This window comes from Cimex lectularius, unplaced genomic scaffold (genome assembly GCF_000648675.2).
Source record: "Cimex lectularius strain Harlan isolate CLEC.00 unplaced genomic scaffold, Clec_2.1 scaffold5, whole genome shotgun sequence".
NCBI classification, from domain to species: Eukaryota; Metazoa; Arthropoda; class Insecta; order Hemiptera; family Cimicidae; genus Cimex; species Cimex lectularius.
Window position 1 is genome coordinate 924,202 of NW_019392993.1, and position 24,227 is coordinate 948,428.

A 24,227-nucleotide genomic window follows, 5' to 3' on the forward strand; every position below is an offset into this window, starting at 1 on the left:
CCAACTTTGATATCTACATTTGATATTAATCGTTTCAGCAGTTGTTCAATAGGGGAAACGTCGCCGTCGAGCAGGCTATGGGACAGATTTAAATTCAGAATACATTCGGCTCTGGGCGTAAGCCCAAATAACGTCACCGATGACATTTTGAGCGATTCAAAAGCGATGGCTTCCAGTCCCAAGAGTAGATTTAGTTTTGATGTTAAAGATTTGAATTGTCTTCGAGACGTTTTAGAAGAGACCGATGTTTTCCAAGAATACGAAAATGGTGCAGACACGAAGTATGAATTATTCACGTAAGTTAGAACGGTCGGGGTGGTGTTCGTCCAGGCTTTTTGAGCTATACATAGTGTTTTTACGACGCTTAATATTACAAACTGTCTGAAAGTTTTCCTTCTAAGACAGTTTATCAGCTTTGTTTTTCAAAGTGATGACTATATTCACGTCAAGTCGAAACTGGTTGAAAAAGAGTTCTTTTTAAAATGGCTTCAAAAAGACTCGTGTAATTGTCAGTGAAGTGGTGGTGTCGTTGTGAGCAGAGTTGTTTGTCTTGTCTATTTCCTACTGCTTAAGCTTTTTATGAGCATTCACTAATTATTTTGTATATATTAATGTAAATTTCTTTAACAGACTGAATGAAGACGTCGACCCGAGCCTGAAAATACAACGAGAGGATTTCGATCGATCAATATCAATAAATCATGTCAAAAGTTTGTCTCAACTCAGAAACTTGTCTTTGTAAGTTTTGGCATAAGGGAATTTTTATTTATTTACCCACTGGACTCACTTGAAACGAATCCCATGCTCAAAATTAATTAAATCATAGTAATTTTTCATCTGGGCAGGGTAATTTATACAAAAGTCTTTTAACGATTTTCTGCAAGGATTGTTTTTCCTTTTGATCAATTAATTAAATTTGTATCCGGCGTTGTTATTAATAACGATCGATGACGAAAGTAGGTCACAAAACTAAGGATCGCCCATGTGCGAATGGATACAACACCCAAGGTGTATTATAACATTCATGAATATAACAATTAAAATTATCAATTGTAATCTGGCAACGAATTCCGATCTCGATGTCATCCGTGATTTGTAATGAACATAGCCGTAATTACGCAGTTGTTCGCTCCTGTAGAACATTAAATTCCGGCACGTGAACTGATTAAACAAGATGAGCAAGCTAACAGCCTTTACATTAGTCAAACAATCCTTAGCGAGACTCGAGACGGGGCATGTGGGTTCGAGACCAACATGTACATTCCAAAATTTATTCAACAGAGATTTTGTATTTATTCACTTTTTGTTGAAGGCAAACAATCTTGAGGTATTTGCTATATTTAATACATTAATATATAGCAATTATTTTAACCCGTTACATCCCAGTAAAGCCAAACAGCATAACTGGAAATGTTTATTTATTTTCACATAGACTGGCAAATAATGCCTATTAAATAAAAATGTAATATCCCTTATAAATAATAAACCATGAAACATATTAGAATATTGATAAATAAAACATAACAAAAATAATGCAAATAAAAGCTAGAACCACATTTACAAAATTAGAAGACATGCAGGTATAATATATCTTATAATATATGCTAATTTTAATATTAATTAAATATAAATTTATGTATATAATTATACAATAAGTATAATAGGTACAATATAAGAAATAAGGACAAGTAAATAAAAATGCACTAAACTAACAATTAAAGATAAAAAAGTAATAAAACAATTAGGAATAAATACTGTTAAAATTCATGTATTTATTTTTTATAACTATCCTTGAAGAAAAGCCAACCTCATCTGACACCATATTTCCAAGTCTCATATTTCTAAATGTAATAAATTAGTTGTGTTGTATGTTTGAAAGGGAGTGTTACTGCGTGTGGAATAGTAGGGAATATTAAAATTATTTAAATATAAAAAAATTTCACAGTCAATATGATTGTGAATAGCGTTAGACAAAAACAATATGTCCAAAATCGTATGTCTATATGAAAGGGAAGTTAAAGTGAGTAGTGTAAGAAGATTTAATCTTAAGAAGAATTAGTTGATTTCATCAGATTTAATCCTCAACAGCATTGAGCTTTAAGGACTTATTTTAAATGTTCTCAATGTTATCAGAGTGGGATTCGTTGTAAGCAGAACAAATAATAGAAGCATACTCGAGATGTGATTTAGAGAGGGAGCAGTATTCTTTTTAATTGGCTGAATATTATTAAAGAGCTTGGATTTATATTAAAAAACATAATATTTTTATCGATTTTTTCTTAATGATAGCAATATCATTTACAAATGAAAGATCCGTGTCAAACAGAACACCAAGATCTTCTAAAGCTCTATGTCTGACTATATGTAGTGGTACCATCAATTTTCTTCAAAAAGTTAACTTTTCTTTTGCTCTTGAAATAACTCATTACATTGCAATTGGCAATGTTCTGTTTAAAAGAATTATCATTTTACCATGAAACTAGTTTATCAATCTTTAATTCTAACAGATTGGCTATTTTAAAAAACTTTTAGATCATCTGCATAAAGTAGAAATTTGACATCATCAAAACCTTCAATTATAACTTTAATATACAAACAAAAAGAAGAGGTCCAATACAAGATCCCTGCAGCACTCCTGACTCAAAATTAGAGGATGAAGCTGATTTTAATTTAACACAGTATTACCTATTAACTAGAAATAAATTAGAAAGCTAGAATTTAAGAAGGAACTAACCAGAAAGCCAAGGCAAGTTTATTTACTGTAAATTGACTTTGATTTATAAGAGTAAATACATCCAGTTGTTACCACATTTGAAAATACACTTAAATCCCCATGTATTGTATCTTCAAGCAGACGAAGTATAATTACGGTATATCGACATGTTCACTATATCTAGATTATGATGTATCGAGGGTAAAAATGGAAAATACGTTATATGGAACGCTTTAATTTTTTATTGTATTGTGTATATATGTATGTAAGTAAAGTTTATTATTTTATATGTACATATGTTATTTTTGGTCAATTTTTGTTTGCATTAAATAATTATTTAAATATGTACTGTGTATTGCTGGTCAAAATTAACGAAGTCTTGATAAGCCGTGGGATTTCCTTCATTTTGTCACAAGGGTTGACATCCGATTGGATTTCATTTTCCGGTTCTGTCCTTAAGGGAACCACAAGTTCAGAAACAATTTTTTTTATTGTGGTTGCCGTTACCTTCTTCCCTTCTTCGTCTGAATTTGCAGTTAGCAATGATCATCTACATCTTTAGAAGAATCGGATGTTATAAATAAAATCTTGGAATCACCCACCATTGGTCACAATAGACCTTTGTTTGTTTCATTGGGATTTCAATGCTAAAATACAAATTATAAAACGTTTCGACGACTTGAAGGCGAAAAAAAGTCGTTACAGCATAAATGCATTGGTTTTATAGGATTTAACGAGATTCTTTCCTTCATAGGATATATCGGGATACAAAATATCGAGATTTTACTGTATGTACAATCCCACTTATTTTATGACAAAGAAGATAGCTTCGGAAGTTACTTCGTTATTTTGTACGAATTTTGGTACTTTCGAGGCTCTTTTTCGTTTCAGAATCCTTTGTCGGTTGCGATTGAAAAATTTACGCTGACAGCATTTTTTGTAAAATGTCGTTACCTAGTGGCACTATTTATTAGCTGCGATGTAGTAAGTAGTTAGGATCAAATTTTTCTTCACAAATTTCATAATGGGTTTTTGGTTTAATAAATATTATATTATTGTTAACATTTTTTTAGCTTTCTAAAACGTTTGACTTTTTATGATTTTAAAAATTTAACCGGGAATAAGTCTCCATGTTGCCGTGTAAATTCTGTCGGTTGATGAAAAAAATGTGACGCCAGAAAAGAAGAAAGAATATATAGATTATGGAGCAGGAGAAATATGGAGCCCCCCAGTTCAACCAGTTTGACCGATGAGGATTCTGGAAAATAAGAAGAAGAGGAAGACTTAAGGCATTTAACAGGTAGATAATTGCTTGCACCAACTGAAATATCTATCGGAGAAGAAAAAAAAAGATGAATCCAAGAAATAGAAGTTGATGATCGTAATTTAGACTTTGAAGTATTTGATACAGACATACCACAATAGATAGTTGCCTGGACGACTTAAAAAACGGAAAACCGGATGCTATTTAGATTAAAGGTGACCTAATAAGCTCTGGAAGGTCAAATGTTTTTCCAGAGCCAAACTATGTTCAACAATTCAAATATTTGAAAATTTTTGAGTGTCTGGAACCGGATTAAAAGTCAAACGGCAAGGGTCGTCGGATTTTTAAATAAGGAAAATCAAACTTTTTTATTATTAAATTATACAATTACTATCTAATGTTGCGATACTTAATTACTGCCTATTAATAATTGAAAATGTTGTATCATTAAAAATAATGAAAGAATAACGGCGATAATTGTCCACCTTGTGGAACACCAGATTTTACATTTCTGTGCTTTGAGAATACATTGTTAACTGATAAAGTTGGGTTCTTGATGCTAAGGAGTAAGATAGCCAGTTAACAAAATTACCAAAAACTCAAGATTAGATAATTTACAACATAACAAATATGAAAAGTCTTCGATAGATCCGTATAAATGATAACAACCTGATTTTTTTTATTGAATGTATCCAATATGTCTTGTTGAAAAGACAACAAATTTGTCAATGTTGTTCTATTTTTTTCATAAAACCATGCTGTTCATCATTGATAAGACTTCATCATCGTGAAATGACAAGGGATATATTAAAATAATAATCCGAATTACCTTAGATCACCGATAATTAGGTTATAAAATTCCAATAATTTTACGAAAATATTTACGGGCACTAATGGGTTAAATGGTATTATTTGGGTACCTATTGCTGTCTCTTACATTAATTTGTACTGTACAATAATTATTATTGTATTTTGTAAGATCACCAAATAAATCAGGTACTTCCAATTATGACCCATATTTCTCCAGAGTCCTGCGATTCCTTCCTGCGGTAATGGCCAACTTTCAAGGTCGTTATAACAGTATAATACTTAGATGAATTGAAACTTGGCAAAGTTGAAATTTTGCCTTAAGTCTTTGTAACCGTACTCTATCTACAAGCGTACACTACAGTTCAATGTTTTGTTTAATCTTAGCCAGGCTTTTTGCGGGCAATAAAGGAAATTCCGTTCCGGCTGTTTACAAATCACGTTTTGATGGAAAATAGAAATTTACCGAGTGAATCATGAATAGGGTAATTAGACACTCAAGCTAAGAAACTTGGTTTGTTTCCTCCTTTGACGAAGCACGAAACCCCCCCCCGTAAAGCTAATATCTCAATTAAACATTTTCCAGGCAAAGCCAAGTTTTCTAATTATTCTCATTTCCTATCAGAGAAACAATGATTTTACTCTATAAAGCGAGTCTTTCTATCTCGCGAATATAATTTATCTTACGAGGGGAAATTGTCGGCGAATCTCAGCGAGGGAAACGAGAAAAAATATTTGACAATTTAATTTTTCGTTTTTTATATATTATACTGGAACAGTTTTATTTTTTTATGTTAATCACTTAATTACATTTTAATTTAACCTCCAACGCAGGCCTTTAGAACTCCGTCAATTGACTGTTGAAAGTACCAATTTTACGTTTGAAAAAACCAAAACATTTCTACCAATTCTACCTCAAAACTCAATTTCATTCTCAAAATCAAGAAATACATCCCTTGATCTTCCACCGTCCAAATTACACGAAAAGATTTTTCTAGGTAGGGGTTTTAGCAATTCCTTCCAGATTGTGAACTTTTTGACAGTGAGTTGATCAAAACATCCCCTTTGGTCCGCCTATGCTCGTATTCGTTCTAGGGTCAATCTGGCTTAATGCAGTCTTCAGTGGGTCTCTGGACCCAAACGGCGAAAATAAACGGGCCGAAGATCGATTCTGATCAAACCATCGTCAACAGTCCTTCCTCTGGATAGAGGTCCGATTTTTAGCCGAATTTTGTAACTTTCCTTTATTAGCTGTGAGTATCTTTGGTTCTTTGCCGAGGTTCGAGGGCATTTGTCAATTATGAACGGCCAACTCATCAATCTATTGACTCTTTTTTCCCTTTTTCACTAATTAAGGGTCTCGTTCTCTTCCAATTCAAAATAGCCTGGCTTCCTTGACTTTGATTTTCCATTTACAAAATAACGAAAATCGCCATGATTTAATGATTCACTGTACCCAAAAAATATCTTAAGGCTAACTTAAGATGTACCAAATATCGGACAAGTACGTTATTACCAAATCTTTATTATTTTTTAGAATTTTTCTAGATAAAAACATATATTTTTTATTTTTTTAACATATATAATAATTCACTAACTTTTTAAATACTATTTATGTTTAATCCAAGAGTAAAAAACCATTTGCCATTGTGTTTTTACTATAGGAAATTGGAAATAACAATTTCGCCTGTAACATCGATTCAATAAATTTTTAAAAAATCTCTTTTTTTTGGAAATGGAATGACAATCTTGTATCTTTTGAAAACAGGCATGGGTCTTGGAAGAGGGCAGCAGGAGATGCCAAAAGGGAAGGGTCTGGGAGCCAAATAGGACTTGGGAGGATATCGGGGATAGAACTTGACAGAGCGCACGACAACTCTGATAGGAGACAATTCGGCCAAGGAATTATCCACCGAGTGTTTGGGTAAGAAAATTGTACATCTACATTATTTAAAAAATAATCAAAAGTATTTTACTTAAGAAGAAAGAAAAGAAATCCAATTAATTATATATTTTCAAATCAGAAAAGGAAAAATTTACTTCCAAAACAAAAATTTACTTGAAAGTTTTTTTGAACATAGTTTCAGCTTTATTGAAAAAAATGGAATATTGCATATTGAGGATTCTTGTCATTGACTAATTCCAGCAATTTTTTTTTAAATTAATAAATATTATTTTTTAATACATATTTACAATTAAGACAAAACTGCTAACATAACAAAATTAAGCAAGAAAAGTTGTATTTCTATCTCTAAACTTTGCATAATTTTTAATATTCATAAAACAACTATATTATATACTGGTCTAAACATTTTAACATCAATGCTAAAAAGTAGTATAAGAAAGGCTGAATTGGACATTGGAATATACTAGACAGCACCTACTCAAAGAAGCCCCCAAGGACCAATACTACTGCCACCTTTACGGTTATCAATCGTAAATGCTCTAATCACAACATAAGGAGAAAATTTGATGAAATTCTGTGAAATCCAATGCAAACCACTAAAAAATTGTATAAAGATGGTATGAAAACATGAGAAAATCAACCTTAAGAAAATAGTTACCTTAGAAAACCAATATCCTTCTCAAGAAGAAAGTAGTTAAACCTAAAAGCATACACTATAAAAGATGATACCTTAACTTGTTCCAAAGAAACTAAATACTTCGGTATTACCCTTCAACAAAAAAGCTCAAGTGGAGATGGCATATGGGCAAAATACTACACAAGCTATGGCATTGCTAAGCATTAGCCAGAGATTATGCAGCAAAAACTGGAGGAATAAACCCCAGGATGGTGTAATGGTTTTAACACAGTGGAGATACAAAACAGGGGCTAAAATAGTTATCCCTCAAAGCAAATGAAACTGCACTCGATCTCCCACCCTTATACATTTATGTATAAAAGGTTGTCTTAAAGAGTGGCAACATACTCCTGAGATAAGAATAAATAAGAAAAGAGTAGGAAATAAAACCAGACCTAAAGAGAATCCATCACAAAATTCTAAAGAGAATTAAAATAAATGAGATAGCTATATCAGTCATGAAACCTTTGATAGACTCTTCCAAGTGGTCAGAATTAACAGATCTTTGGAAAAAAGGTACCCCAAGTTTCAGGAGGAAGTGCCTCTCATTTAGTACACTAATCGATCAAAGGTCGAACGGGGAGTAGCTGAATGGATAAAAGAGCTTAATTACATCCTAACAAAACCCCTTGGATTGGTCCTATCTTTCAAGCTGAGATCAATGCAATCCATTTCAGTGCACAAGAGTTGATAGAGGATAATATGAAATGTACACAGCTTTACATACTTTTGGACAGTAAGGTGCACTAAATGATCCCAAACTAGTCTAGGAATAACTAAATTGACTAATGGCCTTTGGAAAACACAATGTTACTTTAAGGTGGGTTCTGGGACCTGACGTAAAGAAGGAAATGAACAGGCTGACCAACTAGCCATAGAAGATGCAGTCTCTCACCCATGACACTGGAACCACAACTAAGATGGAGCTAGAAAAAAGCTCGAGACATAAAAACTAAAGCATTAGACAAAAGCACCAGGCATCAGGCAGCCTAAGAGATTTATAAATCACTCAAAAAGGAAGATGAAGATATTCTTCTCTCGGCAGACAAGAATTGAGGAAAATTATATACCTCTGCACCAGCCATTATCATCTAAATAATAAGGGCAAACTAGATGCAGAAACATGTCGACTCTGTCAAGTGGAACCAGAGACATCAGCATATAAGATGATTTTTCCGTATATAGTATTCTTTATCAAAGCAAAGCACAAGTCTGGATTTGGTAATGTCACTTCGGAAAGGCAATTCTCACACGAAGAGAAGTGCGTAAAAAGAAAAGTGCTTAGTTTTTTGTGAAAAAAAGCACACTTTCCACAGTATGGGCATAACCCTAAGGGTTCCCAAACAGACACAATGAAGAAACTCTACGTATTTATATCTTGATCACTTTTAAAAGCTACAACTGTACGTTGTCTTTGTTTAGTTGACATTAAACTATCATAAAATAACAGTATTAAAATGTATTTGTAATATGTGTTGCAGAAGATCTTTGAAAAGGTCTGTTATGAATCGAGAGCCTGTGAAGGAAGTTTTAGAAGACCTCGAAGACCATAGGCCATTCTTTACCTACTGGCTTTCGACTGTTCAAATATTAATTCTAGTTATTTCACTTGTGTCTTATGGTTTTGGACCTTTTGGAATGGACCTTAACCACCAATCGGGTCTTGTAAGTATTGAATTCAATGCTACAAAATTAATTTTATTAATTGTCGAAATATTTGTTTTTCTAGGTTTTAGTTACAAGCCTTTCACTACAGCAGGTTGAATATACAGAGCCGGCCAATTTTTGGCTTGGTCCTAGAGCAGTAAGGGCTATTTTCCTCAAATTTGTCAAACAACTGTTCCTTTTTTTGTTTAATTTGTTTAATTTTTTAATTTCCAGGCTGATCTGATTTACCTTGGAGCGAAATTTGCCCCTTGTATGAGAAGGGATGCGAAAATCATGAAAGAAATCGATAAAGGTAGAGAAAGAGAACGGGAAACTGCTTGTTGTATAAGAAACGATGATTCAGGATGTGTTCAGTCATCAAAAAATGAATGCTCTGTAAGTATTTTAAAACATTACATTAACTGTAACAAAACTATCACAATTTGAAAAATTAAAATTATTTAATCACTTGTGTCAAATATTTATAAAATCTTCTCTTTTAAAATGCTGGTCTCCACTCGGAGTCATGTGGCAAGAGGTGTTGGTAAGGTAGGTGGTATTAGTTTGCAGGCAGTAGTTGGCATTAACATTAAGTACGATATAAAATGGAAAATATATTACCGATGATTACTTGTACAAATTAAATTATGCATGGAGTTTATTCTTTTTTCTTTCTATTATTTATATAATTTATTATAAGAATTTAGAAACAGTTTTTTTGTGTTGTGAAAAAAATGAAGTCATTTGTTCAAATTAAATTTGCTTTATTCTAGGAAACGATATCAACATTTAAAAAGTGGGGCCATTCAGAAGCAGTACCAGGAGGCAGGATATCAGGATCAGTCTGTGGACTTGATCCCAAGTAAGTTATAAAAAAAAGTATATTTGCTTTTGTTTTACAAACAAGATACGCTTCTCGTTGTAACAACTGTTTGCATTATTTAACGTTAATTGGTATTTTTACAGATATTGTGAAGCACCGGCATCCATAGCACCTTACGAATGGCCAGACGACATAACAAAATGGCCGATTTGCCGAAAAACATCTTCTCCTCTGCAAAGGGCAAGAGCAAAAGACAGGCTAGCGGCAGAGCATATGATATGCGACGTTATTGGACACCCATGTTGTATAGGCATCCATGCGACTTGTAGAATCACGACGAAAGAGTATTGCGATTTTGTACACGGACATTTTCATGAAGAAGCCTCTCTTTGCTCTCAGGTTTGTCACTAGATTCATTTCAACGTAATTTTAACTCCTGAATTACCTGCTAGTATAAGTAGGCTTGTAGAAATATTATTTTTATGCGGAAAACTTTCAATACATTACAAAAATAATCAAGAAAATTCTAGAACAAACCAATTATTAGTGTTGTTCCAGACATTAAAAAATACAGCAAAGGTTTAACAGCAACTTATTCTTATTAATTTGATTGGAATAAGAAGTACAAGCTCTTAATTGATATGTACATATCTTTGATTTTTTCTTACCCAGTTTTTCATTATTTGTTTAAAACTAAATTTGATCTAAATATCCGCTAGAATTTAGACAATTAGAATTTAGCTTTCTGTTTAGTAAGTTTTTTGTTTTCTCATTACCATCTCTCCATTTCTGCACTGCCATTATTGTTGGCCAGTGATTGAAGGTGGCTTTAATTCTGCGTTAATTCGTTTAAAATTTAATTTTCCCTTATCTAGAATATTCCAAAGGCTCAGAAATATCATAACTATCCCTACTAATAAACTAGCCCTACCATCCAATTTCTTATAATGCCTAGTGCCTTTAGTGTGAAAAATTGTAGAAAAACTTCTACTTAAACACATTTTCCCTATCCTTAATTCCCACACCTTATTCCTTTGTGTTAAGACATTCTCATTCCACTATTTAACGGTACCACTGCATTGCCAAATGGAGTTTGCCCCACTGTATTCCTAGATGTGAAACTGCGTGGAGCTGTTCCTAAAATCCTTTTTAACTGACAGATACTTCCAAGTCATCAATGGATTCTAGCACCCAACTGTCGCACAGATAAAGGAGTACCCCAAGAAAGTATCTGGAAGGAAGTATTAGGACCCATTCTTTACAGAGTATACACCTTTCTAAAAATATTCTTATCAATTGTGGAGATGTCAACTTTTGCGCTCTTATAAAGCTAATTCGCTATTGAGCAATTGCTCCACATTCGAAGATGATATGGGTGGTTGTTTTGTCCACTTCATTGCATAAACTTTGACATCATTGAATATACTCATGTTATGTACATATTTTCTCAGATGCCAGTGACTAGTCCTGTCACTCCTCAGAGTTTACCCTTTCTTTTAGTGAGAGTTCTTTTAACATAAGCTTACTTTGTCTAGCACCCCTAAATTTTTATTCACTTTTCTTTTTGTCTTTTTTGGAATCTTTTTTAAACAGAGGATTCTATAGCAATACATGTTATATGTCATCAAACTGAAATGCATGTTTTTAACTAATAATTATTGAAATAGTTTTATATTTTGTCATACTAAAAAGTAATTATTCAGAAATTGTGAGATGCAGTCTGGTGTGATGTATATAAGTGGGAAGTTTATGGGCCAACAAACAGCTGAGGTCATCGCCGGCCCTCTGCGTGTTTTCCATCTTTTTCTTTTCTTTTGCGCATATTTTGTTTTGAACTGCAGCCATTTGAGCATCTCGATCTGGTTACTGACTCTCTGATTTCAGATATATACTATGTTGATATTCTAGAATGCTAGTCTCTCGTTTGTACCTCAGGTTGTCAAATACAGAATAAAACAGTGGAAAACAGTGAATTTATACAATACAAAATATATTTTTTATATTCATTCAAAGTATTTCTACTCACTCAAAGTGTTTATTTTCTGCGTATATATTTTTTGCATTGTATAAATTCACTGTTTTCCACATCCTACATGTATTTGTTAAATTTAAACAATGTTTGTAAAACCCAGGCCCTGAAGATGATCTCAATAAAGATCAAAACGTTGGCACGATAAAGAAAATGTTTTTCTGAAACCTACATCACACCAGACCTCTCCCGATTTCTGAATAATCATCAATTAATGGTCACTAATCACCACACACTAAAAGTAAATTTTAAAAAATATTTAAAAACCTATTACATAAACACAATATGACAAACAAATTGAAAAATATTATATTCAAGGTAAATTTTAAAATTACTCTTCTAAGTCAAAGCAATGAGAATGTGTTTACTATTAATTATTACTGTACTATTAATAACGAACAGTGTGTCCCCTATGATTAATTACAAGTTAATAAAGTGATCATTTTTAATTTTCTTTTTAAATATTTTTTAATGTAATTACAAGTTGATTATTTTGCCCATTTAGGTATCGTGCCTTGACAATGTTTGTGGGATGCTACCATTCATGAACTCTGAAGTGCCTGATCAATTTTACAGGCTCATTACCTCAATATTCTTACATGCTGGGTAGGCTCAAATTTCTCTTTAAAATCTCATTTACCGAAAGCACAGTGTAAATAATTTTATATGTATTTTTTCAGTGTGATACAACTAGCTATATCTCTTTGCATCCAGTGGTTCCTGATGAGAGATTTGGAAAAGCTTACAGGGACTGCAAGAATAATAATTATTTACATTGGATCGGGTGTTGCTGGAAACCTTGCTAGCGCCATATTTGTGCCGTATAGGGCAGATGTAAGCTTTTTTTTATTTAATAATATATTAATTATGAAAATAATAATTTTTTTGTATGTTAGGTGGGTCCAGCAGGGTCGCAATCAGGACTTTTAGCCTGCCTCATTGTGGAAATCCTCAACATGTGGCCAATGCTGAAACACCCTTATTGTGCCCTCTTTAAGCACTTAACAATAGCACTTATTCTTTTTATTATTGGTCTTCTCCCGTGGTTTGACAATTTTTCATCATTTTTTGGGTTTATTTTTGGCTTCCTTCTTTCATATGCTATCCTTCCTTTTGTTTCATTGGGAGAATATGACAGACAGAAGAAAATCTTTTTAATATGGGTTTGTCTCATCACAACTGTTTTTCTTTTCCTACTTCTAGTCCTCTTTTTCTATGTGATACCAGTCTACGATTGTGAGATCTGTGGCTATTTCAACTGCCTACCACTCACCAGAGACTTTTGTTCTTCGCAGAACATAAATTTTAAAAGATCAGCCGATGCAGTATGACACAAGGAACCTAGGCGGAGGAATAAATCTTCTGGAGTAGACAAATTTGTCCCTGCAAAATACTTCAGATTCCTTCACGCCGTATGAACTGTGATGAAAAATATATTTAAAAAAGAAATTATTGAAATATAAAACAGACACATACCTAAAAGTGAAAGTGGTGTTTTTTAAATGTACAACTTGTAAGATATATAAATATATAAAATATGAATATATACACTTTTTTTAGGCTAAGGCATGGCATTTTTTTCAAATGGGGGCAAAAGTGGAGGATTTGTTGACAAAAATGGTCTTTCAAAAAAATATAAAAATAAAAGAGAGAGAGGAAAATTATTATTAAAGAAACAGTCTTATACAAATATCGACATTCCAATTTTTATTTCCCCAGGGAAAATGCGGTGTTTTTATCCCTACTTATAAGACTGGCAGTTTGAGACTTGTAAATACACCCAGAAAATATATATATAATTATATATAAATATACAAAGCCAAAATGACATTAAATGGAATAATAGTAGTGAAAGGGGTCGTTTGTACATCCAAATCGGTTAAAAGAACGACTGTAGTTGTCAAAATGTTTGTATATATAAATAGGATCATATTGGGAAAGCATCATCAGTGTAATGTATCCTCCCCTTTGGGAACTCTTCATCCAATGAATAAAAAATATTTATGTGTGTACACACACATACACAAATACACACGTACACAAATTATATATAAACAACAAAATTTGTTCTATAGTGTTTTCTCATCATGAAAGGCTTGGGACATCTACATTATAAAAATCGGTGTACAAGGTATATCAATGGTTTCTGGATTGATGGGATGTGTGGTTAGTTTTTTTTTTTTAATTATTTGTTTCTTTTTAATTACAGGTCAAGTTTTTACATTTAAAAATTTTGTTTTACTTTCTTTTTAATCACATTCTGTCAACTTTGATTTTTGTTGACTCCCCTCTCGTACTAGTCAGCCTAAAAATGAATAAGCCTTTAAAAGGAAGCACTCAAACTTCATAAACAAATGATAAATCTGTAAATACAAGCCCCAAGATGTCATTATGTTTATATGAGTATCTCCTTAGCTTTTACAATCAGGAAAAAATATTGCCTATTAGTATTACTTTGTGTAACTCTCTTTTTGCAATATATGTCAATATTATTATTACTATAAATGTTTTATATGACATCGTTGTAAGTTATTTTACTCTGCTTTTGGTGTTTGATTTTTCGCCCCAAGTATTTAATCAACACAGATTAACCATCAGCCAATTATGTTATAATGCTATAATTATGAGTTGCCCAAATGTTTCGTTTTACTTGTTTGCATACAGCATATCTCAAAAATAAATAAAAGTGAAGTAGAAATTGTTTTATTTTAAAGCATATATTAAAAAAAGTTATATACGGGATGTCTGATATTTTAATTTTGTGTCTAATGGTTAACTGATTCATTTTTTCAAATTACCTTTATAAGGATATGGCTGATTATACCTAATTGCATATTTAAGAAAATTAAATTCTTATTTATTAATTTTAAAAAAATTGGCTATATTGGAAGTGTCGTATATTCATTGTAGTTTGTACATATTATATTCATTACCATTTTTACCCCTGTTGCATGTATATATAAGTGGGTACATTGATTGCAACAACTTTATTTTTGGTTGTGTAACAATTGCTCAAATTATACAAATAAAAATAAAAATGTTACTGTTTTGTAATGATGTACACGTGGTTGTTTTTGTTAGTTTGTCAAATGTTTTTGTATATTATGTATGTTATCTGTTATGCAAAACTGTTTTGTTTTCCTATTTAATTATTACATTGAATGGTAAATGTGTTTATCATAGAAGTGCTAAATGTTACAGATTTGTGTTAATATATTCTTATATGGCAATTGGATATCGTATTATTGTGCTGACGAATTGTTGCAATCAATGGCAATTATATGCACAGTTTCATTTTTGTAGTATTGATATGGAGTTGGTGACAGTCATCAAAATGGAAGGTATTGTGTGTTACAATTATTAATGCTGGCCTATGTTGTATAAATGAAAAAAATATTGTCTCGACGAAATGTAGCAATTTTAATCGTCTTTTAAAAAAAACCAACAAAAAAAACAAAAAAACATAATAAACTAAAAAAACACCTATAATGTATAAACATTTTGTTTAATTTGTAACATCTATCGAAAGACCAAAGCCTTATTATTGAAATATATCCATTGTAACTTAATGCAACAGTAGTATATATTTACTTCCTTTGCCCTAAACTCCCCTAATCCCTTTTTAAAGATTACAAACTGAAACAGGATGTAAAGATAATCTATCAACTGTTAATACAATTTCTTGGCTCTGGGTACGTAATTTGATTAATATATTAGATAAACTCAACAATGAATAGTCTTTATAAAAATATAGAAATTGGCCTAACAATTAACAATCGTTAAAATTATAACAGTGATGATTTCATGCTGATTCTTTGGATTATAACAAAAGTCTGCACTTCATTTTACTTTGTTCTCAAAGATGATACTCGATTCAACACATCTTAAATTAAATTTCTAGATTTTCCCAATTATTTAAACATTCTTTAATACTAATACAAAATATAGAGAATATTGATTGAAAGTGTTTAGTGTATCAAGTCACAGAATTTAAACAATTGATTCCAGTTAACTAAACAATAAATAAATAAATTGTTGTTTTAAAAACACATACACTACAAAAATATCACAAATATGATCTGCAGTGTGACAAAAACAATCAGACAACATAAAATTTCAAATTTTTCCCTTAACAACAGCTTGTAGCTCTTTATATTACTAATTTAAAGGTTACTTTGGATTTAAACAAATTTTAAGACTAGAAAACAAAAGTCTGATTGTTTTTGTTTCTGATAGATTGGTTTATATGATTCAGTTATAAAGCAAGTAAGAAATGTAGAAGAAATGCTACAACATTCTTGTCAGGTCACTTACAAACTCAACCTTCTTCTTCACACAATGTACTTATGTAAACTCGTTTATATAACATATTCTGTTTATGGCTTACTTTTTGCATAATGAAACACTGAAATAGTAAAAGTAGTATTTTTCCACTAAAGACTGATGTTGGTACTTGTGAAGAAATTTTTTACCAGTCTACTAACAATAAAGTAACTTCAGCCCCCATCGCACTGTAATTGCCGATGGGTACTCGATATTCCATCATCAGCCCTCTCATAACCACACATACACAATTTTAATTAATTACAATTCACATTATATATATGTATGTATTCATGTATGTATACATGGTGTTTCTCATATTTAGTAGTATATACAGTGTGGCTGTATGTACATTTAAATAAATATGTGTTTGTGTGTGTGGTATATACCATTCTAAATATGAGAAACACCCCTATTCCCTTAAGAAGCCGAACAGGGGACCCAACAGCTCTCCCGCTTGAATGCTATGTTTAAAGGGTTGCCTACTCGCTTCCTGTAAGGGGCCAAGGCATGGCACTCTTCAATCAAGTGTGACTCGCTGTGCAACCTTTCTCTAAAAATAGAATACTACATGTTTTGACCCAAAAGCAGGTGTCTATGTGTTAGATGGGTATGGCCCATCCTCAATTGGGTTAGCACAATCCCTTCCTTTTGTGTCAGACTCTCAGAAGGTCATCGTTCAGTTGTGTTCTTGATTTGTAAAAGTTTGTCGGATGATCCAGTCCACTCGAGTTCTTAATTAACCTACTTGAGTGAATGGTATGTAAATAGGAAAGAATGTGATTAGGTTAAAAACTTAAACTTATATATACTTATAAACTTATAATGCCATTCACGATTAAGTACTCGATATTACTTTACTACCCCCACATACTTAACAACTAATCTAATTTTGCATAAATTCTGCCATTGGCCTTCATGCACTAACATTCATGCTAATAAATTAACTCAAAAGTAATTAATTCCTGTCATATAATATGGCTTAATGTCCAAATATTTATTGGGTGTCACTGAATGAGGGGTCAAACCTCTTTAGAATATTTTTCCCATATTATTATCTATTACATGGGATATGTTGGGAATCGAATCAAGAACCGTAGAGAGGCCCTAACCACTTGTTGTTCTTTCGTGCTAATAAATACAATCTTGCAAAACAGTTAACACAAGATATATCTATTACCAAACTTATTGTTAAAGAACAATGATAAAATTAACTACAATAAAAAAACTGTATCCTCCAAAAATCGGAATAGGGTCATTAATAATTTGTTAATACATGCAACACAATTATTCTCTGGGACCGCGACTGTTGTAGCCAAGTGGTTAACATGTCAGACTCTCGACATGTAGTTTTTTTGTGGACCATAAATAATTTATCGATTGGGAAACCAAAACGCTAATTATTTTATTGTTTGGTACAGTGTTGGCGGTTGGTGGTAGGAGACCTGATTCAGTGATATGCCATCATCAGATTATGCGAGACCAAAAGAAACAGATATGTAAGTTTGGAGATCATAAGCAATTTTTTATTTGTTCTTATTATGGAAAGGAAGCTATTTTATTATTGAAACAGAAACTTGTGCGATAAATTTCAGCACATGGAGAAAATGCTAGCATAACAGCACAAAATACATCTATGACCAAATTGATGATACAGAACAATAATATAAAATTAACTACAATAATAAACCTTGATAAATAGACGGTAAGAGCATCCCTGTTTCCTTTTTTAATACAAAATCTTGTATTGTGAAGTGGTTTGATACCATCTATGGGCATTTAAATCCTTGCAATCTAGATAACTGCCAAACACAGTTTGTGAGTAGAACTATCCCTTTCGACGTTGGAATGCACACGTGTAAATAACAAATCTGTGAGTAGAAGCATCATTTACAAAAAGGGAAACTACATACTTTCTCCACCATTTCTAGTAATCCACATAGTCATCAAATTGATTTATTCACTCAATTATAACCACTATTATTAATAGCAACCCTGTTTCCTTTATTTGTCAAACCATTTTTATTATTAATGTTGTTAATTTAGGGAGGTATTTTATTATAGACTGTCTAAAAAAATAAAATAAAAAGTCTTATCAGTTGAAACTGCTATTGACGTTTTTTCTAATTGATCTGATTGATATTTTTTCCAATAAACATATGTTTTGTATTCACTCAGGCTCAAAAAATGACCTGAATAAAGGTCAAAAATGTGGGCAAAAAATTTAAAAAACAAGTGTTTTTCTAAAATACTTCATTCACTCCTTATTTCTACAACTAATTATTGAGCAACCGCTCGCTAAATAATAGACATACATGTTATTATTGAATAATAACAACAATTTGACAATTTACTGAAATTTGTTGCAAAATTTCAAATTTAGTTTTATTTATTTATTTTTTTAATTTTGTATTTAAATATTTGAAGATAGATATTTTGAAAGATGTTGTATCTCAATTATCTTACCTATTAGAATGCTCTTCTTCATTTTTTTGCTGTCGTTTTGCCCTTTATTCGGATCATTTTCAGGGGCTGGGTGAATTCAAAACATATGTTGATTGGAAAAAATATCATTCAGATCACCTTATATTGTTTAATTCACCCAGGCCCTAAAGATGACCAGAATAAAGGTTGAAACGACAAAAAAAGTTGTTTTTCTAAAATACTTCATTCCAGACTGATCCTCACAACTTCAACTAATTATTGAACAACCAGCCTGTAAATAACACACAGATTGTATAATTTGATCTTTTTACTGATTTTTGTTGCAACATTTCAAATTTATTTTAATTTTTTTTGTTAGTTAATTTTTTATTTGGGGATTTCAAAATAGATATCTTGAAAGAAGTAACTTGGTTATCTCACCTGTTAGAGTGCTCTTTTTTTTTTTTTTTTTTTTCATTTTTAGGACCTGGGTGAATTGCAAAACATATGTTGATTATAAAAAATATCCATCAGATCAACAAATGTTTTCTAATTCATACAGGCCCTGAAAATGAACTGAATAAAGGTCAAAAATGTAGGCAAAAAGAAAAAAAGTGTTTTTTTAAATACTTCACTCCTCACTACTATAACTAATTATTGAACAACTTCTCGCTAAATAATAGACATATATGTTATTTTTGTATAATTTGAACTTTTTACTGATATTTGTCGTAAAATTTCAATTTTATTTTATTTTATTTAATTTTGTCTTAGGGGATGTCAAGATAGATATTTTGAAAGATTGGATTTTTGTTGTTAAATGTCAATTTTACTTTTTTTCATTAATTTTTTATTTGGGGATGTCAAGATAGATATTTTGGAAGATGTAACTCAATCATATTACCTATTAGAATGCTCTTTCATTCTTTTTCCGTCATTTCAACCTTTATTCTGGTCGTCTTCAGGAACTGGGTGAATTAAAAAACCTATGTTGATGGGAAAAAATAACATTCAGGTCAACTTATGTTTTGTAATTCCTCCAGGCCCTAAAGATGACCAAAATAAAGGAGAAATGTCGGTAAAAACATGATAAAAGTATTTTTGTAAAATACTTTATTCCTGACCACTCCGCACTGTTTCAACTAATTATTGATCGACCAGTCACTAAAAAACGCACATATTGTATAATTTGATCTTTTTACGGATTTTTGTCCTAAAATTTCAAATTTATTTTATTTATTATTTTTTTACTTTTGTATTAGGGGATTCCAAGATAGATATTTTGAAAGATGGTAGTAATTCGATTATCAAAATATATCGATATAACTAATCGAGTAGTTTAAAGTGTTTATGAGCGGCATCGATAGCCAGTGGCGTTTTTAGAAAAGTTTAGTGTAGTATAGTGCGCTTTTAGATACTGTTGTTGACATTGGGAAGCCGAGTTTATTTTTTCGCCCCAATTCGAAAAGTTTGACTCACACTGTGTCAACACTTTAGAAGTCGGAAAAAGTGCGGCTGTTCACTCTTCTCTCAACCGTGTCATTTCATCCGATTTCCCTCTGCCGAACCGCCTGAGGGCGAAAGAGCCGAAGGTTACTCAAATCTGGGCCAAGAGTGCGAACTTCGCGTGGGGCTCGGCCCGAATAAACAACGCAACCGGAGGACGAAGGATGACGAGGTACAGGAACGTCCTTTGAAAAAGAACAAAATGCGCGTAACAAGACTCCGCACGGCCGACGAGGAAGTCGGAGCGACGAGCGGAGGAAAGTGGTCGACCGAGGAAAAGCACACGTCCGAGACCACCTTCAGGAGTAAATCGTCGCGGAACCCCTCGGCCGAAAAGCTCGGCAGTCTGATCACGTACCCGGATTATGTGAGGCTGAGGTGAGTGCCAAGCTCAAATTTTATTTTTTGGATGTAAAAGGTTTATTTTCGAGACTCTAGGCTCCTTGGCACAATCTTTAATATTACACAACATCGAGATGTTGCATACACAAGTTCTCGTTTTTAAGTTTGAAGCGATGCCAAAACTTATGTTTGTACCGTTGCTAGGCGATAGGCCATTCCAGGCCTTAAGCCTGCTCGCGTAAAATCATTGCTTAACACTTTACCTAACACTTTCATCATTGGTCATGCTTACTCCACGATATTAGGTCAAAAAATACGCTTATCAAATTTGATTATACGTACCAACTCGCAGTAATCACCTAAATATCATCATCACACTTGAACATGTCACGCTGTTGCTATTATATAGATACCATGTTCTGGTTCTATCGAATAACAATATTTGAGGGGTAAAACACAATTTTACAAAACTTTAAACAGAATTAATCTCAAAGAAATTACTGGATATATCCATCAAAAGCTCGACGAAGGAAATACTTTCTTTCTATTCGTATCAATAATGATCATGACCTCATGAACACTTGAGTGAAATTCACAATATTTCATTAATTGAAGAAATAACATGTTCTGTTTCTATGGAATATCAAGTTTTGTGAGATAAGACACAACTTTACAATACTTTAAACATAATTAATCTCAAAATGACTGGATATATCCATAAAAAAAAGTCTTTCTAATTGGCCTCATCAATGATCATGGGCCTCATACACACTAGATAACATGTCACATTATTACACTATTAGTAGATATCATGTTCTGTTTCTATAAAATTTCGAGTTTTGAAGGATGACTATAACTTTACAATGCTTTATAGCGAAGTAATCTTTAAAAAAAGACTGGATATCCATCGAAAGCTCGACTAAGGAAATGTTTTCGTCTTTTCTTCCTAATTGCATCCTCAGTGATCATGGCCTCATGAGCACTTGAGCGCAATTCACATTATTTCATTAATTGGATAAATAACATGTTCTGTTTCTATGGAATATCAATTTTTGAGAGATAAGACACAACTTTACAATCCTTTAAACATAATTAATCTCAAAATGACTGGATATATCCATCAAAAGAAAAAATCTTTCTAATAGGCCTCATTAATGATAATGGGCCTCATAAACACTAGAGAACATGTCACATTATTACACTATTAAGTAGATACCATGTTTTGTTTCCATAAAATTTTGAATGTTGAAGGATGATTATAACTTTACAATGCTTTATAGCGAAGTAATCTTAAAAAAAGACTGGATATCCATCGTAAGCTCGACTAAGGAAATGTTTTCGTCCCAATTCCATCTTCAGTGATCATGGCCTCATGAGCACTTGAGTGCAATTCACATTATTGCACTAATTGAATAAATAATCATCCCTAACCATCCCTTTACAACACTTTAAACATAATTAATCTCAAAGAAATGGCTGGATATATATCCATCAAAAGAAAAAATGTTTTTAATTGGCCTCATTAATGATCATGGGCCTTATAAACACTAGAGACTCTATTAAGTATATACCATGTACTGTTTATATTAAATTTCGACTTTTAAAGGATGACTACAACTTTACAATGCTTTATAAGAAAGTAACAAATAAATAAAAAATAACATTCAATTAATTAAGGTTTTAAGTTGAGATAAAAAAGTCAGTGTCACGAGCGGGATTCGAACCCACGACCTTCGGCTTGATATGCCGCTGCTCTACCACTTGAGCTATCGTGACCTCGATCCCCTCGGGCACTAACTTCCCCGAAAAATGGCAAAAAGGAGGGCAAATTCAAAAGCTAAACGATAGCTCAAGCGGCGTATCAAGCCGAATGTCGTGGGTTCGAATCCCGCTCGTGACACTGACTTTTTTATCTTAACATAAAACCTTAATTAATTGAATGTTATTAACTGGTCAACCGGACCACGAAAAATAGTGAATTTAATAAAAAAATAACTGGATATCCATCGAAAGCTCGACTAAGTAAATGTTTTCGTTCTAATTGCATCCTTAGTGATCATGGCCTCATGAGCACGAGTGCAATTCACATTATTGCACTAATTGAATAAATAACATGTTCTGTTTGTATGGAATATCAATTATTTGATATATATTTGAGGGGTTAAATCACAACTTTACAATACTTTATACCGTATTAATCTCCAAGAAATGAAATGATATATCCATCGAAAGCTCGACAAAGGAAATGTTTTCTTTCTAAATGGCCTCATAAACCCTTCAGTACATGTCATATTATTGCACAATTGAGTAGATACCGTATTGTTATGGTTCATGTGGTTCTGTTAGAGCCTTGATCATTCGTTGTATCGGAAATTGTTAAGTACATTTATAGTAACTTATATAATCGTTAACTTTTGAATGAGTTATTGTTCGAATCTCTTTAAGTTTCATGACTTGAAAAATTTTGAGAGGTGAAAGCTTCACGCTTAGTACTAACAAATCAAAAGCTTTAAATTAATTTTTTATAGATCTGATAAGGGTAACGTTTTTATATTCAGATTTTACCAGGAGAGGAATTTATCAACATTCCTTTTTTTTTTTAGTTTTTCGCTAAGCAACATATAAAAAAAGGATTATGGCATATCCGGAGATCAGTTTGGGTATATTTATGTCAGGTTGTCGAATGAATAAAATAAAAAGAAAAGAATAAAATAAATAAAATAAAAATTAAATAAGTGATGGTTTACATTTATATTTTCGTTTTGGTTAATGCAATTTTAAGGTGATTAGCAAGGGTCTCGAGAAATACCTGCAGTGATTTACGTTTTTGGGCGGATTTATAATCTCAGAAGATAATTTTTGTCTTATTATTTACCTTAACTGTATTGTTATAGCTAGTATCAGTTATTTTCCATTTAATGACTTCACGCTGTTGTTTGGATAAAATATGCACAGATCCACTTGGTTTTTCATTCTTATTAAGGCAACGTTTCATTCCGATGTAGCCAGTTGATAAGACGACTTTTTTTGATATTACGTATAGTACTTGGGTTTAAAGATGGATTTAAAAGTGTAAAAAACATGAAATGTCGTATATTTATAATGCATGATTATTTAAGGTTACATGAAGATTCGGATGAATTTATATAAAAAATTTACATTAATTTTGTTAGTTCTGATAAGAGTACTATATATTCAGGAAGGGATTTGTTAGGGTTTTTTTTAGAAGTCTAAAACAACACTAATCCAAAGAAATATAATTATTATTTAATTTTAATGGTATTTTTTCTTTAATTTATTTGTGTTATTGCAGTGTATATTTACGAAGTTAAATGGTAATTTTTATTTAATTTATTTGTGTTATTGCAATATATATTTACGAAGTTTAATGGTAATTTTTATTTAAATTATTTGTGTTATTGCAGTACATATTTACGTAGTTTATGAATAAAAATTTATTGAATTGATTGTTGAATTCGTTTTGACATTACTAAGTTAATCTAGGCCAAAAAACAGCACAATAAAGGGTAATTTTATTTCAAGATATTTGCACAGTATTTTCAGTTTTTGGACGAACTGAGAAAAAATTGGATGCTGCCGAACATTTTGGTCTGTCTATCCTCGCTGGGTTGTCGCGCTTCGGCATTTCGTCATACCGAGTTTACAAAAACAATTTTTTTTTCGCTTTGTGTGTAAAAATTCAATTATGAACTCCTGTTTATAAAGCTGTGTTTAGTTAAACAATTAAACAATCTTTCAAGGTGATG

General features: G+C 32.0%; 2 protein-coding genes across 2 annotated transcripts in view; both read left to right on the top strand.

The window, feature by feature from the left end:
* The window catches only part of LOC106666140 (inactive rhomboid protein 1), an 80,021-nt gene extending 62,333 nt beyond the window's left edge, over nt 1-17,688 (top strand). The window contains exons 11-23 of the mRNA XM_024229648.1: nt 39-296; nt 631-738; nt 6,553-6,708; nt 8,848-9,031; nt 9,096-9,170; nt 9,248-9,409; nt 9,524-9,562; nt 9,787-9,875; nt 9,980-10,235; nt 12,371-12,471; nt 12,546-12,699; nt 12,762-15,557; nt 17,610-17,688. Coding sequence (XP_024085416.1) covers nt 39-296; nt 631-738; nt 6,553-6,708; nt 8,848-9,031; nt 9,096-9,170; nt 9,248-9,409; nt 9,524-9,562; nt 9,787-9,875; nt 9,980-10,235; nt 12,371-12,471; nt 12,546-12,699; nt 12,762-13,196 — 2,017 coding nt within the window. The 3' untranslated portion in view covers nt 13,197-15,557; nt 17,610-17,688. The remainder of the gene's footprint in view (nt 1-38; nt 297-630; nt 739-6,552; nt 6,709-8,847; nt 9,032-9,095; nt 9,171-9,247; nt 9,410-9,523; nt 9,563-9,786; nt 9,876-9,979; nt 10,236-12,370; nt 12,472-12,545; nt 12,700-12,761; nt 15,558-17,609) is intronic.
* LOC106666141 (SUN domain-containing protein 1-like) overlaps nt 17,610-24,227 on the top strand; it is a 41,751-nt gene continuing 35,133 nt past the window's right edge. Inside the window, exons 1-2 of the mRNA XM_024229667.1 lie at nt 17,610-17,687; nt 19,875-20,496. Of these exons, the coding sequence (XP_024085435.1) occupies nt 20,321-20,496 (176 nt within the window). The 5' untranslated portion in view covers nt 17,610-17,687; nt 19,875-20,320. The remainder of the gene's footprint in view (nt 17,688-19,874; nt 20,497-24,227) is intronic.